We start from the raw sequence: 27,851 nt of genomic DNA on the forward strand, positions 1-27,851 counted from the left end.
GCCAAGCAAGGAGGAGGCATCTAGGACATCCTGCACTGCAAAGCCAACGGGACACGCTGCCACTGGACAGGACCTGGACACCAAGCCTTTGGACACCCTGATCTGGGATTGCAGGGGACACCACTATTACTCAAGCACCTAAACAAAAAAGGAAAAAAAAAGCATAAAGCACAAGCAAAAAAATATTGCAAAGTGGCCAGGAGAGAGAACAGGGCACAAGCCCCTGGGAAGGGATAGTCACCAACTGCGGAACAGCTCTGTAGATTGTGGAAGGAGACACTGGGGACCACCTCTAGGCTGGGATGGGGGACCCCAGGATGTGACATGGTGCACCTACCTCTTGTTGGACCCATCATTGTGCCAAGTGATCTGTAACCTCCAGCTCCAGTCTGATCCTGGGAAGGTGAGTGACAGGTGACCTGAAATAACATCTATCTATCTATCTATCTATCTATCTATCTATCTATCTATCTATCTATCTATCTATCTATCTATCTATCTATCTATCTATCTATCTCTTTATATATCTTTTGGTGTGAATTATGGGGAGATCATTGACTCTCTATGATCTCTGCTTGCACTACTGGCATCCCATTAAACATGACTTTTTCACTATTCTTTTTCCTCTGCCATGGCATGTTGGTAAACACAGGTGACCCTATACAGGGCATGGGGCATTACTTTTTTTCTGCAAAAATGTCCTTGTTTTCTAATTTCTTATATCTTTTATCTAATCATTGTGTATTCTAAATATATTTTTATGTAAATATTTGTTTTTTTATGTAACGTAATACATTTCCCATCTCCATCATTTTACCGATACATAAAACAATGAATGTAAAAATCCCTCGTGTGGGGTAAATCAGGTCCCAGCTCCAACAGCTTGCAGATTCGGAAATTATTTTAGAGAAAAGCCAGAGATCTTCTGCGTGTTCTTCGCCTTCTGAAGTTAACAGGGAAAGCAAATGAGAAATATATCCCTGGTTGTAAAGCACTGAGGGGATTCGCCTCCGGAGCTTGCAATCAAATCCCATATTTTTTTTAAAAGGAAGCATGTTTCTTGAAGTCCGGGATGATCAGCTTTGGAGATCATCAGTGAAGGAGGATGTTTCTTGCACTGTTTAGTAAGCTCTGTCATCTCTCAAACAATACAAGATGTAATCTTCTTCTACGCACTGCCTGGGTATTGTTTGCAGAATCCGCCTGTCACACAGAGTGTTACGGAGCCTGCTATGTACCAGAAGAGAGGTCCCTGACACCTGGCTGGTGACAAGCAGGGACAGCAGTGACAACAGGGAGGCTTTAAAGTCATAAATCCCTTAAAGGCGACCATACACGTTACAAAAAAACGGCAGTCGGCGACAGTTCTCCATAGATACGTGCTTTATGTTTACATCCAAAGGGCATGGGGGCGTCTCTTCGTATCATCCTGCAAAAGGATTGACTTTGTGAATCCGAATCGCTACAAGTGGTAAAAATCATATAATTTCCGCAGCGACGTTTACAAAGCGAGTGCGTCTGAAAAGCGGTTTATTGCTAAGTCATAAGGAGCGTTCATTGCGATCGTTTTTCTATGCACTGTATGTTACGACAAATATTTAAGATATTGTAGCAAAAATTTATGACAGTAGCAATTCGATTTCATTAGTTGTACAGATGTAGCAGAGCTAAATTTGTCATGTAACCCTTTTGGGGTTGTAATGCTTTTTCTGACATGATAATGCGCTAGGTTTATCTGCAGTCCTATGTAAAACCACAGCACACAGTAATATCAGTGGGTTGTGCCACATGACAAACTCCGCTCTATTACATCAGTATATATCAGGTTGTTCCCATTTGTGCTTTGTCTATGTTCAGTTTATGTAGTTACAAGAATTGCTGCATTACATCTGCGGCATTACAATGGAGAAATTGTGGCATGTAGGCTTTGTTACATAATATAGAGGAACTTGCTTCACTGTTGATTGGCAATGAGGGGAGGTTGATCCTTTCTTGAGAGTAATTTATATATTTGTCTCTTTTTTTATACCATAGACTGTTACGTTATTATTATTATTATTATTATTATTATTATTATTATTATTATTATGTGATTAAACTTTGATTCCTGTTGATGACTTTTTAACTCCAATCCAAAAAATTACCTAAAAATTCAAGTCCCTGAGTCGTCCTCTTGTGAGAAAACCTTTAATGAGTCTATTCAGCCTTCCCTGAGGTCTTAAGCCACGTTCAGACATGGCGGAATTGCTGTTGAATTCTGCCTCGGACAGTCCGCATTGGAATTCTGCAGCAGCCGTTTTTTACATTTGTTTCTATACATTTTTAGGAAAACTTAGTTCAGACGTTGCGAAAAATAACTGTGCGGAAATCAGGCTGCGGTGCAGATATTTCCCTCCGCAGCAGCTTATTATGTTGCGGAGAAGAAGCCGAATTTCACTGCGGATTTCAGCCTTTGCAATTCAAAAACTGAAATCTGTGGCAAGTCCGCTGTGATATCCGCAACGTCTGAATTACCTGTCAAATATGCAAATATTGCTGCAGATTCGTTGTGTAATTGCCCCAAATCTGCACCAACATTTGCAGCCACGTGTTAACGTGGCCTTATAGATGCTGGATTTCACAACCAGTAATGCCAGTTATTACTGTGCCCATAGGGGTTGTCACCCACATTTCCACAGACCCTGAGTGGCATTTATATTATTATGCCGTTTTATATTCGCCCCCTTGCTTCCTCTCTCCTCCTGCTCTGCCCTATAAGGGTATGTGCACACACACTAATTACGTCCGTAATTGACGGACGTATTTCGGCCGCAAGTCCCGGACCGAACACACTGCAGGGAGCCGGGCTCCTAGCATCATACTTATGTACGATGCTAGGAGTCCCTGCCTCGCTGCAGGACAACTGTCACGTACTGTAATCATGTTTTCAGTACGGGACAGTTGTCCTGCAGCGAGGCAGGGACTCCTAGCATCGTACATAAGTATGATGCTAGGAGCCCGGCTCCCTGCAGTGTGTTCGGTCCGGTACTTGCGGCCGAAATACGTCCGTCAATTACGGACGTAATTAGTGTTTGTGCACATACCCTAAGTGTTCATATTGACTAAAGTTTTGGCCGTTTACTTATGAACCAGGAAGCGCAGGATGAACGGTGCAGTAAGTCTATATTTGATACTGTGCTGTAGTGTTGTTGTGGTGCTTTATGCTCAGTATGGTTGATAGTTATCTGTCTGCTGTAACCGGGAAGGTCTGAAAAACATCATTGTATTGTCCTTTCCCTAAGTGCAACATATTAAAAGACCATCAGTACTTTTCTTAACTCCTAGAACATAGATCTGTGTTACTCATCATGCATGTTATGTCACTAAACATACAAGGTGCATATCTGATTCAGTCAGGGATGTAGCCATAGGGGGTGTAGAGGTAGCAGTTGCACTCAGGCAGAGGGGGAGTACGAAAGTCTCCTCTGCCACATAAGACACCATTGTTATGAATGGCACATGGTAGGTGGGGGCCCCTGTTACAGATTTTGCATTGGGGCCCAGGAGCTTCAACTTACAAATCCCCTAGTGGACATTATCAAGTTGAATGATATCACATTCCACTAATTATCAGGCGGTACAGACTATGATGACATCACACTGACAATAATATAACATATTTTACATCATAAATTGGCTCCCAGTTGGGTAAAATGGGAATTAAAATATAATTAAAATATGGGCTGTTTTTTTTCCCAGTTGCTCATAGAGAGCCGGCCCCATGCGCATGGTTTCTCTCCATTGGAATTAATGGGAGTTATGGAAACCAGACCCATATTTAGGATTGTGGGAGTCTCGTGAACCAGAACCGCGCAGATCTTTGTCTCCCGATTGAGTAAAGTTTATGACATATCAATAGAACAGTCAGAAATGGCTAAAGAAAGGGAACAATATATCGCGATCACTTGCACAACAAAGAGATAAGATAAAGTTTAGGTTTGGTGTCTATTTGTTGTTGTTTTTTGTAAAATTGACACAATTATTACATTGACACAATATTCCTTCTCTCCGCTCTCACGCTTCCTTTGTGGTAACGATGAGATCACAAGAGCCCCACAGGAAGAGACGTCCTGCCAAGTTCATACTGGAAATCTAAATCTTATGGCATTGCGCTCACTGATATGTTACCCGTTATCGATGTTGTAGCTAATTTAATGACTGATTAAAAAATGCCACAATAATAATATGCTGTAGATACGTTCCAGATGTTATAATAGAAAAAAATATCATTGCTCACTAAACCACTGGCCGTCATGCCCATCAGCACCAGAACACAAAGGTGCCAGTGTGTTTACATCAGCGTTCAGGTTCCGTTGATGGGTTCTGTCAGACCTTTCCATCGGAGGAACCCATCAACGCAAACCATAGCTTCCGTTTGTATTACCATTGATTTCAATGGTAATTCTTTAGTTACAAATGGTTTCCGTTTGTCTCCGTTCTGTGTTTTCAAATTTTTGGGCGGAAAAAATAACGCAGTCGGCTGCGCTATTGAGGCTCATTTCACACTACCGTTAAGCTCTGTTTAGCTCTCTTCCGTCAGAGGAAAAGATGAACGAGAGTCCAAACGGAAATCATCGCTTCCGTTAGAATTACCATTGATTTCAATGGTAATTCTGTTGTTTCAGATGCATTCCGTTTGCCACCGTTCCGTTTATGGGTCACATCAACAGAACCCTAACACTGATGTGAACACACGGGCTGGACAGGAGTTTATAAAGTAAGTACCTCCCCTCTGTGAGCCCTCACAGCCATTCAGCAGAGCCAAGAGGCATCACATGACACACTTCCCTGTAGTCCTGACTCAAAACAGGAAGAGCATGGCATTCTTATTCTAAATTCTACTGTTGGCACATCGGGAATCCAACTGGTGGGTGCAGTAGTGTCCAATTGATCTACTTTGATAGATCATTGTACAGATACCCTAATCTAAAAGGAACCTTCCCTGGTGGCAGGCTCCCTAATTTAATATTCAACCCTTACCTTTAAATTCTGCATATCAGTCTAGGCTAGAATGATTTGCAGACAAGCAATATGGACACAACAGCAAATATGTCTACACCAGTCCACCTTAAATCTCCTTAAGAAACCTATTCAACTTCTTCATGATTAGGTAGACAACTATGTACCTTACAAATGGATTTTAGGCAAGTTGCAGAAAATATGCCATTAAGTTGTACTGTATTGGGACCCACCTGCTCCCAGGATAGCGTACCTGAAAGGGCTTTCCAGCCATGGCCTAGTAGTAGGTGACCTCCACCAGACTCCTAAGATCTCTATCAAATTTTATTTATCTTTTATATTTCTTCCATTGGGATATAATTCAGATTAGCGCAATTGCGTGTCATACATGGTATCCAATTTCCTACGTATAAAAGCATGCATCTTATATATGCCAGGACTATAGACTTTTTGGCAACATTACACTAATTTTGGAGCTAATCTGATTATTTTTTTTTAGAAGCCAAGAAATAGGAACCCACATAAACTCCAATAGAAAAGATCGAACAAGGGATCAGGTGCCATCGGAAAATTTCTAGCAGCATTGGCTACCTGGCTCCTGGGGTTTATGCTGATGTGTACCATATATATATACATATATCATAGAAAAGGGCTCAGCCTAAATAAACAAGCAAATTACTATTATACTCTTATTTTCTTCCATTTCAGTTCTGAGCAATCTACTTACTTCTAAGTTCTGTAAGGGGTGGCGCCGTGCCATCCACACACACCGTGATACCGATCAGTGCCAGCCCTTCTGTTCCTGTGCAAATAGTGTGCTATATGTGCTGCGCGATCATCCTCGCACCCAGCATGCAGAAACACCTCAACCCCCTCAATGCTTCAGTCTGGCGTATGCCAAGTAACACTGACAGGATCTGCAAAATGATGCCCTTATCCAGACTCTGTCATCAATAACATTGCACTGTCTTGTTTTCCCATTTGCATGACATTTAAAAAATATGAATAATTGTTGTGCTCAATTTAACGGCTGGTTGTACAGGATTAGAAAAACATGGCGGCTTTCTTCCAAAAATAGCACCACACAAGTCCATGGGTTGTGTCTGGTATTGCAGCTCTGCTCAATTAAAGTGAATGGGGCAGAGCTGCAATACCACACACAACCTGTGGACAGGTGTGGCGCTGTTTTTGTAAGGAAGCAGCCATGTTTTCCTAATTGTGGACAACCCCTTTAAGGATGGGTTGAAGACATCAGCTGCTGGCTGCGCAACAAAATGTATTCAATTTAAACCTCCAATAGTCTGGAAAAACATGAATCTAGAACCACATCAGGCTAGAGTGTGCTGGATGATCAGAGCTTTACTGTATATCGTGCTCTGATTGGTCATTGATTGACATAACATTAGACAGATCTGATTGGCATTGGTCAGTGTGCTGTCAATTATTTAAAGGGACAGCACATGGATGTGAAATCTGCTTGTATTAATAAGGCCTAATTCAGCTTTTTCAACATTTGATTTCAAGCCAGAGTCGATCCAGTGATTAGGCCCCCTGCACACGTCACTGTCCGTAATCACTGTCCGTGATTACGGGCAAGGCCGGCCGCTGACGGCTGCAGACAGCCATCCGCGTTTAAGGGCCGTGCTCCCATATAAAGTATGGGAGCATGGTCCGTAAATAGCAAAAAATAGGACATGTCCTATCTACATAAATATACGTAAATATATGTAAATCCCGTAAATATACTGGAAGGTGTCCGTCCGCCATAGAAATGAATGGGTCCGTAATTACGGACGACATCTGTAGTCGTATGCATGGGGCCTTAGTCAGTCGTATAGAGTTATTTTTGAATGGCTACCTTTAAGGATCGGTACCAACTGGGTATTATCCGCTGTCGTCTTACATAATTAGATACATGTGTACAATTAAATAATCACACATTAATAATTGGCGCCAGTCCAGCAGCTATGCCCCATCGGCATCCTTCATAGGGAACGAGTTAAATATTAAGTCATCCATGCATCGCTTTTGGGTATTTTGAACCTTATGACCACTTAGTATTTCTCTGTGATTCTCTCCACACATTGAGTTCAATTATCAGGGTAATTAAAACAGGATGAGTTAATTGGCAGTCATTTGCATGGCAGATGGTTTTAATTGTGGCATCAAACAATTCACCTGTTTATATAAACAAAAGTGAGGCGCGTGAGTGACAGGCCTAGTGTGACAAGTCTGACAACGATCGCAATGGAGACGCCCAGGGACAATTACAACACAAAACCTGAAGATCATCAGACTGTCATTTATATTGTTTGGCAGAAGTCCTCACAATTTGGTTTAAGGGGGAGGGGAACGCTTATCATTTATACCCTGACAGATGGATGCGGAGGTGCCAAGATGCAGCCATGTCGTATACCTCTCAGTGCAACATAGGGTGTATTCAATCCGAGTCCCTCCAGCTGGATACAGACTATAGCTCCTAACATCCCATTGAGACAATTACCAGCTGCAGATTACAGGAGGTGTAGTTCAGATGTAGACCAACAACATAAATACAATATACACTTGATGCTAATTTGTGGAAATAAACAGCAAATTGTGAAAACCACAATGTATTTCTGTGTGAAACTGTTTAATGCATTTCAAGCTACGACGCCTAGATCATTATTCTTCTAGTCGTAGTATTTGTCTGCGCCTGGCGTTGTGGGCTTGTGTCGAACTGAAATGCACTTTGTAAAAAGATTGACATGAAGATGAATGGTAATGGTAGACCCTAAGGCCTCGTTCAGACATGGGCGGTTAGTGACGCTGAGTTACAGCCTTTGTTATAATCCAGAGCTGTATTCACAATTCTGCTTGTTGTCAATGGAAACAGTCAATAAAACTTGTCAGACACACCCCTAACAGTTTGATATCAAGATCACAAGAACATGCTCTGTGCTGTCTGATAATATGCATGCAGGGCTGTAAGTCAGATTCCCTACCATTAATGTTCAGGTCCGTCAGCAGAATGCATTCTGTCTATGGAGTAACAGATACAGAATCGCATAAAAAAGTATATAACACTCAATTGTAAGGGTAGAAAACCTTTAGGCTGGGTTCACACGACCTATTTTCAGACGTAAACGAGGCGTATTATGCCTCGTTTTACGTCTGAAAATACGGCTACAATACGTCGGCAAACATCTGCCCATTCATTTGAATGGGTTTGCCGACGTATTGTGCAGACGACCTGTAATTTACGCGTCGTCTTTTGACAGCTGTCAAACGACGACGCGTAAAAATACAGCCTCGTCAAAAGAAGTGCAGGACACTTATATACATTATACGCAGGACACTTATATACATTATACGCAGGACACTTATATACATTATACGCAGGACACTTCTTTGGATGTTTTTGGAGCTATTTTCTCATAGACTCCAATGAAAACAGCTCCAAAAACGGACGTAAAAAACGCCGCGAAAACAGCGCGAAAAACGCGAGTTGCTCAAAAAACGTCTGAAAATCAGGGGCTGTTTTCCCTTGAAAACAGCTCTGTATTTTCAGTCGTTTTTGGTCACTACGTGTGCACATACCCTTAAGGCTAGATTCACACGACCGAGTACAAACTCGGACGTGAAAAACTGCCATTTTTGACGTCCGAGTTGCACCAGTGTTGCACTGTTTTCACGGATCCCTCATAGACTTGAGTCAAGGGATCGGTGAAAACGGAAGAAAATAGGACATGTTCTATTCTTCAACGGACCCTTCACACGGTCCGTTAAAACAACGGCCGTGTGAATGGCCCCATTGAAATACATGCGTCCCCGTGACGCCCGTTGTTTTAACAGCCGTGACACGGACGTATACAACGTTCGTGTGAATGAGCCCTAAGATAATAGCCCCATTGTTGACGCAAAATCTGCTTAATTTTTTGGCCATATTCTGCCGGATTATCAGACTTTCGGGATTAGCAGATGCTGGATTCAGAACGTTTTATACATAGAGCAAGAGTAAAGGAAGGGATTTAACCTGCCCAAGTGCCACAGATACTGGCATGTGCCACTCAGATGATTAGATCAAGATAACAGGTGGCGTGGGAGCGGGTTGGAATGGGGTTGGAGGGGGCACAGACGTAAGTGCCATTTTTGGCTGGCTGGTAAAGTACAACCCAGGCGGCAAACTTCAATTCCATGCACACCATGTTGTGATATATAAGTTACAACCCTTCCCGTGCCCTATAGTTTATTACTCGCCCAATTCGTTTTTTTCTTTGTATCTGAAGTTCTGTACGAAACTGGAGAAAAAAATAGCCTATGGCAAAACAGTAAAAAAAAAAAAAAAAAGTCTTGGCATAGCCTAGGGGGAGACTGCTCTCTATCTCGCCTGCCCTATTTTGGCTGTCAGTCAAGAATCAAGGAATGCTCTGCAGACTGTTCATTAGACAAGGTGATGCGTGATATGCTGCAGAAAGGATTTACTGATGGCCTGATCCCATAGGTAGTGAACGAGGTGCGATGTTCTAAAAGTAAAGTGTTTTATCACTGCAGTGTCAGGGAAGATACGCGGGACCCCAGCGCAGAGGAGAAACACAAAACAGTCCCCACCCAAAACCCATGTGGGGTCATGTACCAATGATCTGTCTACTACAAAGAAATAGAGCAAGTATGCCGCCATGGCTGATATTTTGAGCGGATTTCACGCCGAAAATCTATGTTCACATCTGCATTGTGGTTTCCATTTATAATGCAACAGGTGCGTTGTACGACAGATACCACTGGCGTCCGATGGACCCTATTAACTTTTAGTGGGGTCCTTCACGTTCTTCCATCGTTTTGACACCATATTCTTCTCATCAAATCTGTCGGAACAAATGCTCCGATGCAGATGTGAACATAGCCCTAGCCCACTCTCCGAGGGACACTAAGAGCCTTGTATTAAAACTGTCTAAGAAAAAGCAGCTTGCTGCCCATAGCAACCAATCCATATTTTATTTTATAAACTCTACTGGAAAGTGAAAGCTGAACTCTGATTGGTTGGTATTAGGTACTTGGCCACTGCTATCTATGCAATAAGAGTTCAGGCAAAAATATCTCGACCCCCCCCCCCCCCTTGAATACGGCCCACCCCTTTGGAGAGTTCCTAGATGAAAAGGAAGTGATTAGGAGGAGACATTTTCAGTCTCAAGTCTGTTCGGCTATATTCAGACAGGCGGGTGCGGAATCGGTTTTCACGGACGACTTGCCCCGTGTGGGACCCATTTTCATGGATCCCTCATAGACTTCAGTCTACTGAGGGATCCGTGAAAACGGTCAAAAATAGGGCCCTTCACACGTACCATAAAAACAGCGGCCGTGTGAACAGCCCCATAGAAATACATGCAGCCGTGTGACGGCCGTAAAAAAAAAAAAACATCCGTCACACGGACTATTAGGCCCTGTTCACACTGAGGTTTTTTTACGAGTTTTTTGCCGCGGAAACCGCGCCGCAAAACTCCTCAAAAACCGCCCGAAAATGCCTCCCATTGATTTCAATGGGAGTTGGACGAGTTTTTTTACCGCGAGTAAAAAAAACGCGTCGCGGTAAAAAGAAGCGTCATGATCCATCTTGAGGCGGTTTCCGCCTCCAAAACCCCATTTCAATTAGTCAGAAAGAGGAAAAAAACGCCTTGACGAGTGTTTTGACGAGTTTTTGTCAAACCACTGTGCAAAAACCGTCTGGAGCAGTTTTCCTTAATATGTTCGTCTGAATAAGCCCTAAGGCCGGGTTCCCACGGGTCGGATACGCTGCATAAAATCTGCGCAGCGTATCCGACCTGGAACCCGCAGCACCTTCCATCCGAAAAACTGCACCACGTTGCACCAAACTGCACGTTTTTCGAACTGAATTTCCGCTGCGGAAAGCAGCACTGTAAAAAAAATTAAAACGTTCATAGTTAGCTCTTCTCTGCGCATAGTTCAGGCCTCCCTGGATGACGTTGCAGGGCATGTGACTCCGCCCTGTAATTGGCTACAGCGGTCACATGGGAGGAAATGTCATCCCAGGAGGCCGGAGTGCAGGAAGAAGGGGAGTGTATTGGGTAAGTATGATTTTTTTTCCGCCGCAAAAGTGGCAACACTTGGCTTTCTGTTGCGGGATTTGCATTCTTATTGAATTCAATGGAGAAAACCCGCAACAAAAACGCAACATAAATTGACATGCTGCGGAATTAATTTATTAACGTTTACGCTGCGGGGTTTTTTCTGCAGTGCGGGCCTGAGATTTTCAAAATCTCATCCAGTTTGCTGCTACTGTATATGCTGCAGAATTTCCTCACAGAATTCCGTTGTGGAAATTCCGCAGGGTTTACGCTGCGTGGAAACCTGGCCTAAGGCCTCCCCTACAGATACTTTGTGTGCCATTTTTCGGGCTAAGAAAACGCGTTTAGTAAAATGGTACATGCATTATTTTTATGGTGTTTTTTAATTGCCGTTTTATGCAAATAGTGCGTTTTTCGCATTCCAACTCATGTGATTCAATTCATGTGGTACAAAGATTCCTCTTTCCAACACATGTTTTATTTAAAAAAACGGCGCAAGAAATGCCATAAAAAATGCAACACACATTGACAAAAAACTATCGTGGTCTATAGGAGAAAAACGCCACTAAATATTGGGAAAAAAGGCCAAATCCAGCCTTGCTGCAATTTTGTGAAACCGGCACTGTGCCAAAAAACGCAAGACAAAATAAAAAAATAGCCACCTAAAAAAATAATAATTTGTAGTTCATTCTATATTAGCTCATTGACTTCAAGCTGACATCTGGCCGCATCTTGGGGCCATCGACCTGGCCATATCTGAGGTCCTGTAGTATTTTGTAAAAGTTGGGAACAAGTTGGGTGAAAACAAATATGACTACGGTACCAACTCCACATGGGGTGGTCACCCAGCTTATCCCAGACTCATGAATGACAAATCTGTTTAGTTATGTAGGAATTCAATATTTCAGCTTTAATATGTTTCTACATAACTTGGCAGAATCTCTGTTCACGAGTCTGAGGAATCTGGATGATGAGACCTATAATGGCGACCATATTTGTTATCCACCAATTTTACCAGAAACGGGAGTCGGAAATACCAAAATAGAATGTATAAAAACTCGAAAGGACTTATATTGACTGTGACTTTTACTTCTGTGGCCCTGTAGTTAGCGGGAACCATAGATATGGTCTCGGCAATTGTGGATGCTGCCATTATTATGCACTGGACATTTTACCATACATGAGGATGTGCCGCTGTGATAGACGGGGGATATTAACCTATCAATGTCTGATGCCTAGATTTGTATTGATCGGTGCCAGTATGTGGTGTGTTCTTCTGCGGTACCCCATGCACTCCACATCAGACTTGATGTGCCTGTGGCTGACTGCTTCCTGCAGATCTGTAACAGATGGGATATTAGCTTGGGCAGATCTGTATTAAAGGTGTTATTATGCTCAGCAAGTTTATAATAGAGGGCATGCTAGGTGCCTTAGAACTGGATAGGCTGAACCGACTGGGACAAAGGGAGGTTAACTCATAGGTAAGTAAGAAAGTAAGTTTAATAGGGCTACACTTGATACATATATATATATAGTGCAATCCTTGGAGACGACCACCCAAAATTGCAGTAAAAAATGGTCTTCTAGAGGATTGATCATGTCTGGTCTAGATCAAGGGTGGTCTTCTGAAAAAAGTGTCTTTGAAGCAGTTTCGCTGTATACACATATACTGTATATTGTAAGCAATGGAAGGTTATACTGTCGCAGCAGCAGCCTTGCATCCAATTTCCAGTATCTGGACCAGGGGTGTAACCAGAGCGTGTTGGCTCCCATGCCACACTTATTAATCCACCCCACCCCCCCAGCATGGAGATATGAGATCCCAGACACCTTAATCAGACCCCACCACATCTCGTTCCTGGCTTATCATGGCTTTAGGGCCCAGCGCTCAAGGCCCCCTGACTTCAGGATCTTGTATGCGCCGTGGCACAGACCTTGCGTGCCAGGGTCTGATATGGCAGGTCGGTCTTTGCCGTGAAAATAGGCACACAGAGGGGGAGGGCTTATGTCAGGTACGCATGATGCAATGAGAGTTGAACGGGCCCTCTCCCCCCTTGCAACCATGATCGTTACACCACTGATCTGGACTAGGACTATGAGCCATGGGTGTCATCTAGTAGCCCCAGTCTAAAGCATTTTATTTTACCCTCCCAGAGGAGTGGGGAAAGGGAGTTGACAACTGTGAAGTAAGCTGAAAATCTGGATTAAATCCTATAGTACTGACCCCTATAGACACAAAAATAAGTATCTGCAATGTTAAAAGGGTTGTCCAGGATGTCACTGGAATATGGACAAGCTGCAATACCAGACACAGCCCACGGACAGAAGAGGCACTGTTTCTGGGGGAAAGACTCTTTATTCTATTCCTGGATATACTCCTTAATATTACCCACTGTAAACTCCCAGGTAGACCAGTTGCCACTTTCCATCTCTAACACAGTAGTGAGGAGGATCTACGACCCACAGCGGGCCTTCAAATTTGAATACAGCACCACTGTGCAAAGTATCATGGACGGTCCTTACCTTCAAGCCTTCACATTGTATCAGTGTGTAAATATTCTATAAGGGCGAATTAACTTTTTTCTACTCTCATGTAATGGGGGCCATTCCAGTTGTTGGCCAATAATATTCAAATAAGGCTTAGCCTGAAAATGCGTCTGTGTGAACGCGCCATAATAAAGTGTCACGCGGGACAGGTAGGGTCTGCTCTCCACCATTCCTTCATTCCCAGCTCCAACCTTTGCCTGGCTCCAGCTGCACTGAGTGTTTCCATAACACAGACCAGATGGAGCCCAGTGTCTCAGGGTCTTATCTGGAGTTGTTCTTGGCGGGGCTTAGTCCTGAATTTCAGGAATACTTTACTTTATTTAGGAGCAGGGCCGGCTCTGGCTGGGATCTGCCTCCCAACATCTGCTCTGCATTTCCAGCCATTTAAAGAGCATGGACGAGACTGATGGGGGGAAATGTTTTAACCCTTGCTCTCCTCCCACGCTCCCTACTTGTCATTTTTCACCCTCTGTCAGACGGTCGTATGATCCCAGCACATCTCCATTTCTCACGCTCTCTCTTCCTCTTCCCGTGTGCTTGTTTGCATTAATATAGTTAATTTTCTTCCTCTTTTCTGTCGCTTCCCCACATCTTTTCGTAATAAAGTCTATCTGTCAACTACTCACAGTGCAGACGGACATTTTGGAAGAAACCGCTATTCAAGCCGTTCATTTTTCTGGAATTTATCAGATTATTGTGACATTAATGTGCATTTTTACCTTCTTTCCCCATGTTCCTCATGTGGACCTGTCACCTAAACCACTTTATCATTGTACTATTAAACAGTAACAGATGAAGCATGAATCACTTTGTTTCCTATGTTGGTATACGGACTTATCCGATACTCGTGTAGAAGATGGGAGGGCATTACTTGCCACCTCAAACCTACGTTATTTCCCGATAAAATCAGTAGATATAATTCCTCTAATCATTTTCTTCTTTCGGGTTATTAAAAATCCTATTCTGCCATTTCTTAAATATATATATTTCTGAGAAAACTGGGTGACAACCAATCTGGCCTCCATTACCGCTCCCTCAGGGTTTGTCACCCAGGATCGCAGTGCTGCCTAGTATATTCACGGCTCCTCGCTGACATGTTGTTTGCGATGTATTGCTATATGAGATTGCAGCATCACATCCGATATGTACATTGCGATTTTAGAACCCTTATAGGGAGAGAAATCATATGCGATTTGTGATAAACGCCAAAAATTAGATTTTTTTTTTTTTTTAAAGCGATAACCCACGATATTGCACTGCGTTCTAGCATAATAGCTCTTGTGCGATTACAGACCAGAATACACGCCTTTCAAGAGGTGGCTACCCCTATCGGAGCTGTGATGGCAGCCATATTGGTTATTACCCAGCTTTCCCAGAAACAGATACATTTAAGAGACGGCGGAAGAAGATAACACAACAGCTTTACTCATTTTAAGGCCTCATTTACACGAGCGTAATATACGCGCGTGCGACGCGCGTGCTTTTCACGCGTGTCGTACGCACCTATATTACTCTATGGGGCAGTGCAGACGATGCGTGAATTTTGCGCAGCGCGAGTGCGTTGCGTAAAACTCACGACATGTTCTATAATCGTGCGTTTTTCGCGCATCACGCACCCATTGAAGTCAATGGGTGCATGAAAACCACGCATGCCGCACGGAAGCACTTCCGTGCGAACTGCGTGATTTGCGCAAGAGCTGTCAAAAGGATGAATGTAAACAGAAAAGCACCACGTGCTTTTCTGTTTACAAACATCCAAACGGAGTGTCAAATTAGAGATGAGCGCACCGAACTTCACCGGGTTCGGCCGAACTCGTTTTGACCGAACCCGGCAAAAAATGTTCGGGTACGCGACATCAGGAGACAGTCACTGCCCACGGTGCTGAAAGAGTTAAACTGGTTCAGCACCCTGGACAGTGACTTCCGATCACAATATACATGTACGTGTAAAAAAAAACAGAAGTTCGGACTTACCGATAACTCCCGGCTCCTTCCTCCAGTCCGACCTCCCGGGATGACAATTCAGTCCAAGTGACAGCTGCAGCCAATCACAGGCCAAGCACAGGCTGCAGCCAATCACAGGCTGCAGCGGTCTCATGGACTGCCGCGTCATCCTGGGAGGTGGGGCCGGATGACAAGAGAGGGACGCGTCACCAAGGCAACGGCCGGGAGACCGGACTGAAGGAAGCAGGCAGTTCATGGTAAGTATGAACGTCTTGTTTTTGATTCACAGGTTGGTGTATATTGTGTTCGGAACTCACTGTCGAGGGTGCTGAAAGAGTTACTGTCGATCAGTTAGCTCTTTCAGCACCTTGGACAGTGACGGGCGTCGACTAGCCTCATCTCTATGATGGCGGCTGTGCGAAAATCACGCAGCCGCGCATCATACACGGATGACACACGGAGCTGGCAAGTGCCTTTTGCGCACGCAAAACGCAGCGTTTTTTGCGCGCGCAAAACGCACACGCTCGTGTAAATCAGGCCTTAAAGGAAAAAGCTCTCACGGTAGATGACTGGCAATAACATGGGATATCGCACTGCAATCTACCGCAACAGTGTGATAATCGTGGCACATATTATCGCCACATGTTTAGTATTAGTTTATGCCATTAAGTTTCAGGTCCACTCAAAAAGCACCTAAAAAAACAGAACAATGTCTATGAACAATGCCTAAGTTGGAACAACCACCTCTGCTGGGCAGCTGTACCGTGAAACATTTTTTTAATGCTATTTCCACATATTTTTCATGGCTGCCAAATTAATTTATCACTATTTTTCTCATTGTGCGGAAGGCAGCTGCCAGCCATGTTTTGTCCAGTGTGAGCAGATGTAGGCTACTGGTGCCCGCACCAACTACAAGATGCAGCTGGCAGGGCTTGCTGGAACTTCTGGTTGATTACGTGGCACAGATTGCCGAAGCTTATAATGGAAGGTGCCCTCTTTCCATTGATTCCTCCCCTCTGTGCATGTGGCACATTTGTAGAGATGCGAGTATGCTAGGAGCCTGAGCTCTCGGGCTGCCCGGGCGGCTGGTGATGGAATCCAGATGTCAGATTCACACAAACGTCCAGCTGCAGTCCATTACAGAGCAAATAAAAATAATCCGAGGAGAGGAGGAGAGTTCCCGGCTGGAGCCTGTGCTGGGAGCTCTGGAGTTTTCCAGGGACCTGTCAAAAATCCAGTGCAAAAAAACAATCCCAGTGGTAAAAAAAAAAAAAAATGTTTCCCATAACAGGAGCCTCTTATCTGTGGCACAGACTGTGAGATCACCTCCAGGAGGGGGCACTGGGGAATCAGTCCCATATGTTGGAGGTTGTGTTACTAGCCAGAGAGGTGTACGCAACACAATACAGACACAACGCGGTTTGTAGGGAGCTCCAGGGTGCCTGGTTCTCTGTGCCGATGAACAGCAAAGAATGGGTTAAGGCTACGGGCGAAGAGCTGTCCCTGGCAAACTTCTTCCCTCCTGTCTCCTGCCCTACGTTCCCTTCTTTGGTCTTGGTCGGAGTTACATTGAAGAGCGGGATAGATCACAGCAGCTGCCACACACCTGTCCTCAGCTCTCAAACTGCAGTGAACCCTGAGGACCGCACTGCTGGCAAAGGAATAGAGCGCCGGCGGCGAGGCAAGGGTTAATAATAGCAGAGCGTGGCAGTAGGAGGGAGGGTAATGGGGGGGGGCACAGCTGATCCTAACAACAGGTGTTTGGGAATAGCTTTAACTGCTGCTGACTGTCCTGTCCGCCCGGTCTCCGCCTCCTCCGCGCTCCACTTGAGCGATCATTTTCATCCATCCCGCCTGACATACTTTGTTTTTTCTCCAGGTGATGATGTAAATCCTCTGCGCATCCTTTGACTCGTGTGTCTTTCTTCTCTCCACAGGCAAATTCTACGATACAGCCATTACAATGCCAGACTCCCCAGCTGATGTGAAGACCCAGACAAGGACTACTCCACCCAACATGCCCCCTCCCTCACCTGCCCTGAGCCAGGGGGCCAACCGCAATTCCTCCTTCACCCCAAGCACAAGTAAGATGGCGCTATAGCATGCTCATCTATGGAAGTTGTTCTTCTTTTTCTTACAGATGCTGAGGCTTTCTATCCACCTTCTGCACATATTTTCTAACTGGGCATGAGCAAATTGGTTTATTCGATTTGCCATTCTGCCCAGTCTGCTGAGCTGTGCCATACAAAACATTGGGCAAACTCATTTGCCAACTTGAATAACAGAAATTTCAAATAGATTCTCCTAATGAATATTGGCGAATTGGAAAACTCGAACCGGCGAATCAGTTTGCTCATTTCTAGTCCTAACTAAAACCTATTGCAGAGCTGATCTCCCATCTTCATCATGCACATCAGTAATCCCGGCCTGCTCTAGTCTTTCGGTATTCCAGTCAGCTACCTAAAGAAAATCTATATCCAGACAAATCGGGGTATATTAAGGCATTTACAGAATAAGCAAAATAGGGGGTGCTGTTGTGCCCACTGAATGGCCCCCAAACTTCCTATCTATGGAGGTTGAGGGTATAGGACGGCACTAAGGGGGTTCTCGTGACGGCTTCTTTGTTGAATAACCCACTGTTGTTAGGGTATCTAATAGATGAACTAATTTGAAACCTGGTGACTACCGTAATTCTCTTTTAGGGTTAAGGCTATGTTCACACGCAGTGACCAAAAACGTCTGAAAATACGGAGCTGTTTTCAGGTGAAAACAGCTCCTGATTTTCAAACGTTTTTATAGCTACTTGCGTTTTTCGCGGCGTATTTTACGGCCGTTTTTGGAGCTGTTTTTCAATGGAGTCAATGAAAAACGCCTCCAAAAACGTCCCAAGAAGTGACATGCACTTTTTTTACGGGTGTCTTCTTACGCGTCGTATTTTGACAGCGACGCGTAAAATTACACCTCGTGGGAACAGAACACCGTAAATCCCATTGCAAGCAATGGGCAGATATTTGTAGGCATAATGGAGCCGTTTTTTCAGGCATAATTCGAGGCGTAAAACGCCCGAATTACGTCTGAAAACACTGCGTGTGAACATACCCTAAGTCCACTCAGACAGATTTGCTAGGAATATTTTCAACATCAAATCTGCAGGGAATTCTGCAAAACAAATCTGTACCAAAATAGTGTGGATTTCCCTGCGGGTACCCTTCTAAAGACCAAAAAATTAAATCATTTAAAATTTGTAATTGCAGTTTTTGCTGGAGATCTGCATGTAATCGGCCGCAAAATCTGCAACAATACATTGCAGATTTTGACCTCCTCACTGGCGAAAGTCAATGGTAAAAATCGGTAATAAAGCCGCAAGCATTCTGCATCAGAATTCTGCGTATTTTAACATCTACACCACAGGTCAATTTCAATATTTGTTAAAATCTCATCCATTTGCCTTGTACTGTATTCCTCTGCAGATTTTTTTTGCCGCAAATCCGTCACGTGTGATTTCACCTTAAACCCATGTCTTATATTGGTAGACGGGTTCAGTTAATAGATGAATATAGGATGGCTGTAAAGACCTGGCATTGTTAAATGTGAGGAGGCACAAGATATTCCCTCTTTAGTTTACCCACATAATATTGTACATAATGCCACCTCATCTCTTGGATCCATTGATTTTCTGGTGGATGGATCTTAATAAGCTATAGATTAGGTTAGACACCCAACTATTTAGTTTAGTTGAAGGACTTCTAGTGGCTATGTTCACGAGTGTATCTCCAGAATATCCGGTCTTCTGGTTGGGTCTCCTGGCTTCTTCTTGACATGTTCATGGTATATTTGTCACGATGTCCATACATCTTCTGGCTGTTTGTCTTCTTCGTTGTTTCACTATTTCAGGAACAGGTAATTTTGCTGAAATTTCGGCCAAGATGGTTCCTAACAATGGCCCATACTCGGTGCCTGGTGAGATAGGTCTAGTTTTGGTGGGAGTATCTTTTACTCCTTGGTATTTTGGGTCCAATCTACACAGTTAATAATAATACATGAGTGCGACTCTCGCTATTTCCATCCATTCTCTCGCACGCGGCATCAATGCCTCTCGACAGGTCCAGGAGAATGTGCTGCCCTTAGCTAGATGTTGTGTAATTAGATGTTGGGTTGTGGAAGTTTCTGATTTGACGCGTTTTAGTTTAGAACAGATGCATGTATGTACTCCTGTCCATAATCCATGTCTCTAATGTGTGTTTTTGTGTCTGTAATCCACACGCGCTTGTGTTTATTATTGTGTGGCTGTCACGTATTTTTGATGTTCTGTACACACGAGTATTCCCCACAGTCTTTATCCGCACCACAAGCATGCAGCACGGATACATAGAGAGCATGTGAGACACACACACACACACACACACACACACACACACACACACATACACTCTGTCACTTTGGGATCCCACCTGTCAGTTGTGGGCATGTGGTTATTTTGGGCTGCTCTTTCGTGGGCCGCCCCTCAGCCTGCATTCGGTGCCAGTGTGTTAGTGCTAGGAGAGCAGACCGCAATAGGGATAGTGGTAGAGATACCGTGAAAGGTAAGTGGAGGCTGCAGGACTTTGGAGGCTCCTGTACCTGATCCTGAGGCCTTGTCTCTATTGCATGGATATCCAATATAGTAACATTTGTTAAAGGCAAACACTTGCAGAAAATTTGGATTTGCACGAGATAGGGGCTGGAACCATATTTTGTTTTAAAGACCGTAACCATTCTGTTTATGTGCAATTTGGATCCTGATGCTGCATTTTTTAAGCTGCATTGGGTAAAATATATGAATTTTTGCTTTATGGCATATAGTTTACACCAGATATGGACAAAACTTTGTAGAACACAGAAGCCGGTAAGACAACTCCAGGAGCCAATGAGAATTGTTTTTAGAGCGCCTGCAATTAAATATTTTATAGAAATAATAGGAAAAATACCCAAAAAGTTAGGTATCGGTGATTTCCAGGTGACTTAGCTGTTTGCGTCCCGTCATTACATTTTTGTGTTTTCATTGCTGAAGGTCTTTTTCTGCAAGGTAGTTATTCGGTCATGCACTTGCTATTCACGGGGTAATATAGAACGGAGAAAACCGTTATCGTAGAAAAAGCCTGTCACTGCTACATGGGTATGACAGATGCATCTGAGGTGGGATTTTTGGTGCTCTTGTCTGGTCAACACAAGTGCTGGTAGACAAGGACTGGAATGTTGTGTGTGGTTTATAAATATCATGTTGGGTTGTGCAACTGTTCAGTCCTGTGAAGTAATAATCCTTAATGACTCTTCCTTACAGTGATGAACGGGAGCAGCCACTCTCCCACTGCCATCAACGGAGCACCCTCTACCCCCAATGGTTTCAGTAATGGACCCTCCGCATCATCATCTGCCGCATTAACCAACCAACAGTTACCCCCGGCCTGCGGTGCTCGTCAGCTCAGCAAACTCAAGCGCTTCCTGACGACCTTACAGCAGTTTGGCAGCGATATATCTCCAGAGATTGGGGAACGTGTGCGTGCACTGGTGCTCGGACTTGTGGTGAGTACAAAATTGAAAAGCTGCATCCCTGACTGGACTTAGGAAAAGTTTTAGGCCTTAGGCTGGGTTCACACGACCTATTTTCAGACGTAATGGAGGCGTTTTACGCCTTGAATTACGTCTGAAAAAACGGCTCCAATACGTCGGTAAACATCTGGCCATTACTTTCAATGAGTTAGCCGATGTACTGTGCCGACGACCTGTCATTTTACGCGTCGCTGTCAAAACACGGCGCGTAAAATTACTGCCTCGTCAAAAGAAGTGCTGATACTTCTTGGGACGTAATTGGAGACGTTTTTCATTGACTTCAATGAAGAACAGCTCCAAATTAAATCCCGTTAAAGACGCCCCGCAAAACGCGAGTTCATGCAATTACGTCTGAAATTCAGGAGCTGTTTTCTCCTGAAAACAGCTCCGTAATTTCAGACGTAATTGCAGTTATTGTGTGCACATACCCTTATTCACACACGCGTGTCTAATTTGCATTGCAAAAAAACGGAACTTTTTCATCCATATGTATTTCAGTGTTGCGTCAGTGTGGTGTACGTGTGTCGGACATTTTTCTCATCCGCGTTTCTCCTCTACAAGCACTTCCTGGTTTCACTTTTTTTTTCTGCATTTCTTTAGCAACTGATCCGTGAAAAATAAACAGCACACAAATGTCGTCGGTCCGTTTTTTTCACGCACCCATAAACTTTAATGGGCGAGTCTGCTCCGCAAAAATGGACCAAAATAGGGCATGCTGTGAGTTTCTCGCAACGGAAACGTGCTCCGTGAAAAAAAATACCAGATGTGTAAATAGCCTCACTGACTTGTACGGGTTAATGTGTTGCCCGTTGGTAAAATGGACAGCACACTGACAAGAAATACGGTTGCGTGAAAAAGACATAAGAAATGTATTTATTTTAGTCTTTTGTTAAATTGCAAACCTAGCTCTACTACATCTAACAAACTCAACTTTGTTACATCTCTTTATGAAATTAATAGAAATCACCGGACATGTGTTTATCACATATCTTAAAGGGTTATTACAGCACAGGATATGTCATAAATGTTTCATCTTTGGGGCTCCCATTGCTGGGACCCCACCAATCAGCAGACCTCTTCTCTTCCCTTTATAATCCAGTTCCAATTTTGTGTACATATTGAAATGTACTACTATTGGAATTGCCATATTATTGGATAATGGACTAAAAGATTTTTTACTTTCTATCAAGCATTAATTTTGCTCACAAAATAGTAGAATATTGATTCCTCACAAATGCCTTCGAGAATCAGGAAAAATATATAGTGAAGCAGCGGGAGTAAAGTGTTTTTTTTTTCTATTTTCCCAGAATTCCACACTCACAATTGAGGAGTTTCATTCGAAGCTACAAGAAGCCACCAACTTTCCTCTCCGGCCGTTTGTCATCCCCTTCCTAAAGGTATAACTCACAAGTCCATCCTATAAGACTAGGGCTGCACAGCGACTTTGGCTGTGACACAGCCCACGCGGTCAAAGCGTGCCCCTACGTGAATTGCATGTAATCAAAATAATTGTGGCCACGTTGTGACCTGCGCGTTGCTGCGAACGCGACTTAACAGTCACAAGTGATACAAACCTGATGGATTTCTTGCAACTGTCGGGTCGCAGTCAAGGCAAACCTGTTGGTCGCAGTCACGGCAAGCCCGCGGATCGCGATGTGGCCACACTGACTTTACATGCGATGTGTGCTCAGCACACAGTGATCTTTGGCCACGTGGCCTGTGTTTTGACCAAAGTCGCCGTGTAGCTCTAGCCTAAGACGTATACACTTCTATCTATCTATCTTTTATCTATCTATCTATCTATCTATCTATCTATCTATCTATCTATCTCTCTCTCTCTCTCTATCTATCTCTCTCTCTCTCTCTCTATCTATCTATCTATCTATCTATCTATCTATCTCTCTCTCTCTCTCTCTCTCTCTCTATCTATCTATCTCTCTCTCTGTCTCTATCTATCTATCTATCTATCTATCTTTTATCTATCTATCTATCTATCTATCTATCTATCTATCTATCTATCTATCTCTCTATCTATCTATCTATCTATCTATCTATCTATCTATCTATCTATCTATCTATCTATCTATCTATCTATCTATCTATCTTTTATCTATCTCTCTATCTATCTTCCTATCTATCTATCTATCTATCTATCTATCTATCTATCTATCTATCTATCTATCTATCTATCTGTCATCTATCTATCTATCTATCTATCTATCTATCTATCTATCTATCTATCTCATATCTGTCTATCTATCTATCTATCTATCTATCTATCTATCTATCTATCTATCTATCTATCTATCTATCTATCTATCTATCTATCTATCTATCTATCTATCATCTATCTATCTATCTATCTCATATCTGTCTATCTATCTATCTATCTATCTATCTATCTATCTATCTATCTATCTATCTATCTATCTATCTATCTATCTATCTATCTATCTATCTATCTAGTTCATCGGGCTCCATGATATACTTCCTTTAAATTCTCTTTGCCTTCTGGAGTACTCAAGTACATGAAATGATAGGCTTACTGTTACTCTCTATTGTAGGCTAACCTTCCATTACTGCAGCGGGAGCTTCTTCACTGTGCTCGTCTGGCGAAGCAAAGTCCTGCACAGTATTTAGCACAACATGAGCAGCTCCTCCTTGACACCAGTGTCAGCAGCTCTCCGAGTGATTCTTCTGAGATCTTATTGGAAGTGAATGAGAACGGCAAAAGGAGGACACCTGACAGGTACAACATCCTCCGCAAGACAAAAACAAGTCTGTTAATAGAGAACTAATGTCTCAGAAAGAATGAAATAAAAGTTGAGGGGAAGATAGGTTTCTGATATGTTTTAATTATGGGAATGCTTGATGTAAAACATTAGGGTTTATACTTATGATGAATACTTATGATCCGGATACTTGACCTGAGGAGAGCGACCGTCCGTTCTCAGCGAGTCTGGTGAGGGCAACACATCTCCAGGATGTCCATGTCCCTTTCATATGTCTTCACAACAACATTGAAAGAAATCAGTAATGGTGTGATTGCATGTTATCATGAGGGATCCATTAATGGACATCCTTATGGAAAACTAGGGATATAATACCAGAACTAGTAAGGAAATCTCTAAGTATGGGACATTACAAAAATGTTTAATTTACCTGTGTTTTGCAGAAAGGCAGAGGATAATTATTCTCTTCTTCTTTTAGGACCAAAGAGAGTGCGCAGGAAGGTCTCCATCCGGACCACCTCCCCAAGCGTCCATGCACCACAAGCCCAGCACAAAGATACAGTCCCAGTAATGGGCTCCTTCACCCACCCACCAATGGTCTCCCACACCCCACCCCACCACCTACCCAGCACTATCGCTTAGAGGACATGGTGCTCGCCCACCACTACCGACATACAGATCCACGAGAGATGCGAGAGCGTCACCGACAGGCAGGTGAGGGAGATGGCTCTGTGCGCTCAGGCAGTGCACTGGAAACGTAATTCCTAAATTATCCTTTAAAGACAACCCATCTCCATTTGTCCTATTAGGACATATGGACGTCATAGAGGGGTGTTCCCCACTCGGGACCCAATGGAGCCACTAATCCAACTCTGGTAGACCTGGTCTTTTCAATGACCACTATGTAATACTAGATTTCCAATAACAGCAGATCACTGGGCGTTTTAGAAGCCGGACCCATGAGAGGAAGGGGTTGTCTTCTTGAGACAATCTCTTGAAGAAGTTGTTTCATTTCCATAAATTAAAGAAATAAATGGAAGAAATATCTGTAGGAATGTCCAGTGATATGACTATGATATTATGTACTTATATCTGATGTATTGGAGTTACCTCATACATTCTATTCTTGGTGTTTCTAGATTCCAATCTAGCAGATGCCAATAAAACAGTGTGATCGCACCATTACCCAGTGTCATTGAAACATCAGCTGCCGTGCTGTGTGATAGCACTAACACTATGCTCTGTGACTAGTACAGTACAGTGCGATGACATCACTACCACAAAATAGTGTGATCACACCACTGACATACATGACGCTTTCTTGCTCACTGCTGGATTGTAGGTTTGCATTGCCAAAGGCCAAAAATGTGCTTGTTCCGTCCACCCATCGGTTCATACCTACTCTATAAACTATACCCTCCTACTCCCAGCATGTAATAAAAAACGGACTACCGTGAAGCAAACCCAACTATTAAAGGACCTCACCTAACCAGCTTGTGTTTTCGCATTTCAGCTGTGCACGAGGTAATTGATCATAGGCTGACGGAACGCGAGTGGGCGGAGGAATGGAAACATCTCAACAACGTGAGTGGGCAAATTTTATCCTGGCATTAAAGGGAAAGGGATACTACCATTCCTCTACAGTAGACTAATAAAATAGACTGTTAGTTATTGGGTACTCCAGGGATCGGAGCCCCCAATTTGAATAAATTGACCTGTTCTGATATGTATTGGAGTGTGTTCCTCCCCGTTTTGTCATTAGTAATTGGTAAATATCTGAAATAAAATATAATATAAATCATTAAAATTGTGCCTATTATTATTATTTATCAGCTGCTAAACTGTATCATGGATATGGTGGAAAAAACACGGCGTTCCCTAACTGTCCTCCGCCGCTGCCAGGAAGCAGACAGAGAAGAGCTTAACCACTGGGTACGCCGCTACAGTGATGCAGAGGACTTGAAAAAGAGTGTCAGCACTGTGGCTCAGCCTGGGAGACACCTCAACAGTTCCTCTAGCACCGAGTCCTCCCCAGCAGGTTAGTCTGAGTAGCATCTGAGTGGGACAGGCAGGGACACATAAGTAATGACAAGTCAATGATTGTGGCACAGGAATTAGAGAGGGAACTCTGTGACCATTTGAACTTATAACATTTAATTCTTCCCCTTTAGAACCGTCCCGGGAATTCCTACATAGGCCACCAGCCGGGTATATGCCAGAAGAGATCTGGAGGAAGGCAGGTGAGTGATAGGCTCTGTGGGCAGAATGAGAGGGCAAAATGCAGCAATGCGTAGCAAATGATGTGATATTTGACGCATTGACCATTAGAATCTGTATTGTTCATGGAGTCTAAGGCTGGGTTCACACGAGCATGTTACGTCCGTAATGGACGGAACGTATTTTGGCCGGAAGTCCCGGACCGAACACAGTGCAGGGAGCCGGGCTCCTAGCATCATAGTTATGTACGACGCTAGGAGTCCCTGCCTCGCTGCAGGACAACTGTCCCGTACTATAATCATGTTTTCAGTACGGGACAGTAGTTCCACGGAGAGGCAGGGACTCCTAGCGTCGTACATCACTATGATGCTAGGAGCCCGGCTCCCTGCAGTGTGTTCGGTCCGGGACTTCCGGCCAAAATACGTCCGTCCATTACGGACGTAACATGGTCGTGTGAACCCAGCCTTAATCTCGCTGCTGATTTTGCCCCAGTCATTTGTGTTCACACACATTATACTTCTTCCACTGTATGATGCTGTAGTTTGTTGCACATTGTTTACCAAGGGCCCTTAGAGTGTAAATTGGGGCCTAGATAATTTTATAAAATAAGCCACTTTTGCAGTACATCATTAGTGAAATGTTATGGTTGTTTGTATATGATGTTTTACTGTACAAAAATAAAAGTACACATATAAAAGTTGTATTGTAGGGTATATACTTAAATCTTTAAACCCCTCCTATACCTGAGTCCCCCCCACCTCTCAGGGCTCATCTTCCCATCTGAGCTGTCTCTCTGCCCGCACAGAGGAGGCGGTGAACGAAGTCAAACGCCAGGCCATGTCGGAGTTGCAGAAAGCCGTGTCGGAAGCAGAACGCAAGGCTCACGACCTCATCACTTCAGAGAGAGCGAAAATGGAGCGAGCGTTGGCGGAGGCAAAGCGGCAAGCGTCAGAGGATGCCGTGTCCGTCATCAATCAGCAGGAAGACTCAAGTGAGGTAACGGCCATGGGGCACTGCTGGAGGCATTTGCACAGCATATTCAGTTTTTTTGCATTATTATAGCAATTAGGCTTGAGCTAGATGATGAGATCACGGACATAAGGCGCTTTGTCTAATTACAAATTTTTTTTTAATCCGCATTTATCTAAATGTCATTTTTCTAATATGTCATATCCCACAGTGACCAATCAGATTCAAACCAATATTAGTAATTTATCTTATAGATCATTTACACACAAAGCAAGTACACTGTATAATTGGTTTTACGTTTTTATAGACTCGGATAATGTAAAATGTAATTCGCCAGATGTGATAATCTTATTATTTGTATCTCGTGCAGAGCTGTTGGAATTGTGGACGGAAAGCAAGTGAGACCTGCAGTGGCTGCAACACGGCACGATATTGTGGTTCCTTCTGCCAACACAAAGACTGGGAAAAACACCATCATGTTTGTGGCCAATCCCTGCACCACCCACCCAGTGTACAGCCAGCACCAACCACCCCGGCTACACCTGCAGCCAGTCCCACTACAAGCAGTTCGGCCTCTCGCTCTGGGACCCCTGCCACACCTCTCCTGCTGGATACCGCTTCTCGCTAATGGATACAACAGGCATAAATATCAGCGAACACTGACAAGCCACATGGCTAGCTGCACCCAACAGGCGCACCAAGGGGCTCCTGTCAAATTCTGTGAAGACATCACTGCCCCCTGTTGCCTCTGCCTCTGGGTGGGTTAGGATCTGGGTCAGTGTGGTATGGAATT

The 27,851-nt window shown here is 43.7% G+C and overlaps 1 protein-coding gene across 2 annotated transcripts; it reads left to right on the forward strand.

The window, feature by feature from the left end:
• CBFA2T3 (CBFA2/RUNX1 partner transcriptional co-repressor 3) lies at positions 1–27,778 on the forward strand. 2 transcript variants are annotated; one of them, XM_075838610.1, is made up of 11 exons: positions 1–403; positions 17,489–17,635; positions 20,872–21,113; positions 22,448–22,537; positions 23,705–23,889; positions 24,351–24,586; positions 25,386–25,456; positions 25,706–25,910; positions 26,044–26,112; positions 26,895–27,085; positions 27,429–27,778. In XM_075838610.1, exons 2-11 carry the CDS (start codon positions 17,515–17,517, stop codon positions 27,684–27,686), a joined length of 1,668 nt encoding a protein of 555 aa, XP_075694725.1. In that variant the 5' UTR covers positions 1–403; positions 17,489–17,514; the 3' UTR covers positions 27,687–27,778. The 2 variants fall into 2 exon arrangements, with proteins under 2 accessions (XP_075694725.1, XP_075694726.1); XM_075838611.1 differs by having other exon boundaries at positions 26,855–27,085; positions 27,429–27,516.
• Positions 27,779–27,851: the final 73 nt, after the last annotated feature.

The sequence above is a fragment of the Rhinoderma darwinii genome, chromosome 9, assembly GCF_050947455.1.
Source record: "Rhinoderma darwinii isolate aRhiDar2 chromosome 9, aRhiDar2.hap1, whole genome shotgun sequence".
Classification (NCBI taxonomy): Eukaryota; Metazoa; Chordata; class Amphibia; order Anura; family Rhinodermatidae; genus Rhinoderma; species Rhinoderma darwinii.

Excerpts from the sequence above, each read along its gene's own strand:
- CBFA2T3 (XM_075838610.1), top strand. The coding sequence starts at position 17,515 with ATGCCAGACTCCCCAGCTGATGTGAAGACCCAGACAAGGACTACTCCA. Across the intron at positions 17,636-20,871 it reads CTCCTTCACCCCAAGCACAA|TGATGAACGGGAGCAGCCAC; the intron begins GTAAGATGGCGC and ends TCTTCCTTACAG. Across the intron at positions 26,113-26,894 it reads AGAGATCTGGAGGAAGGCAG|AGGAGGCGGTGAACGAAGTC; the intron begins GTGAGTGATAGG and ends CTGCCCGCACAG.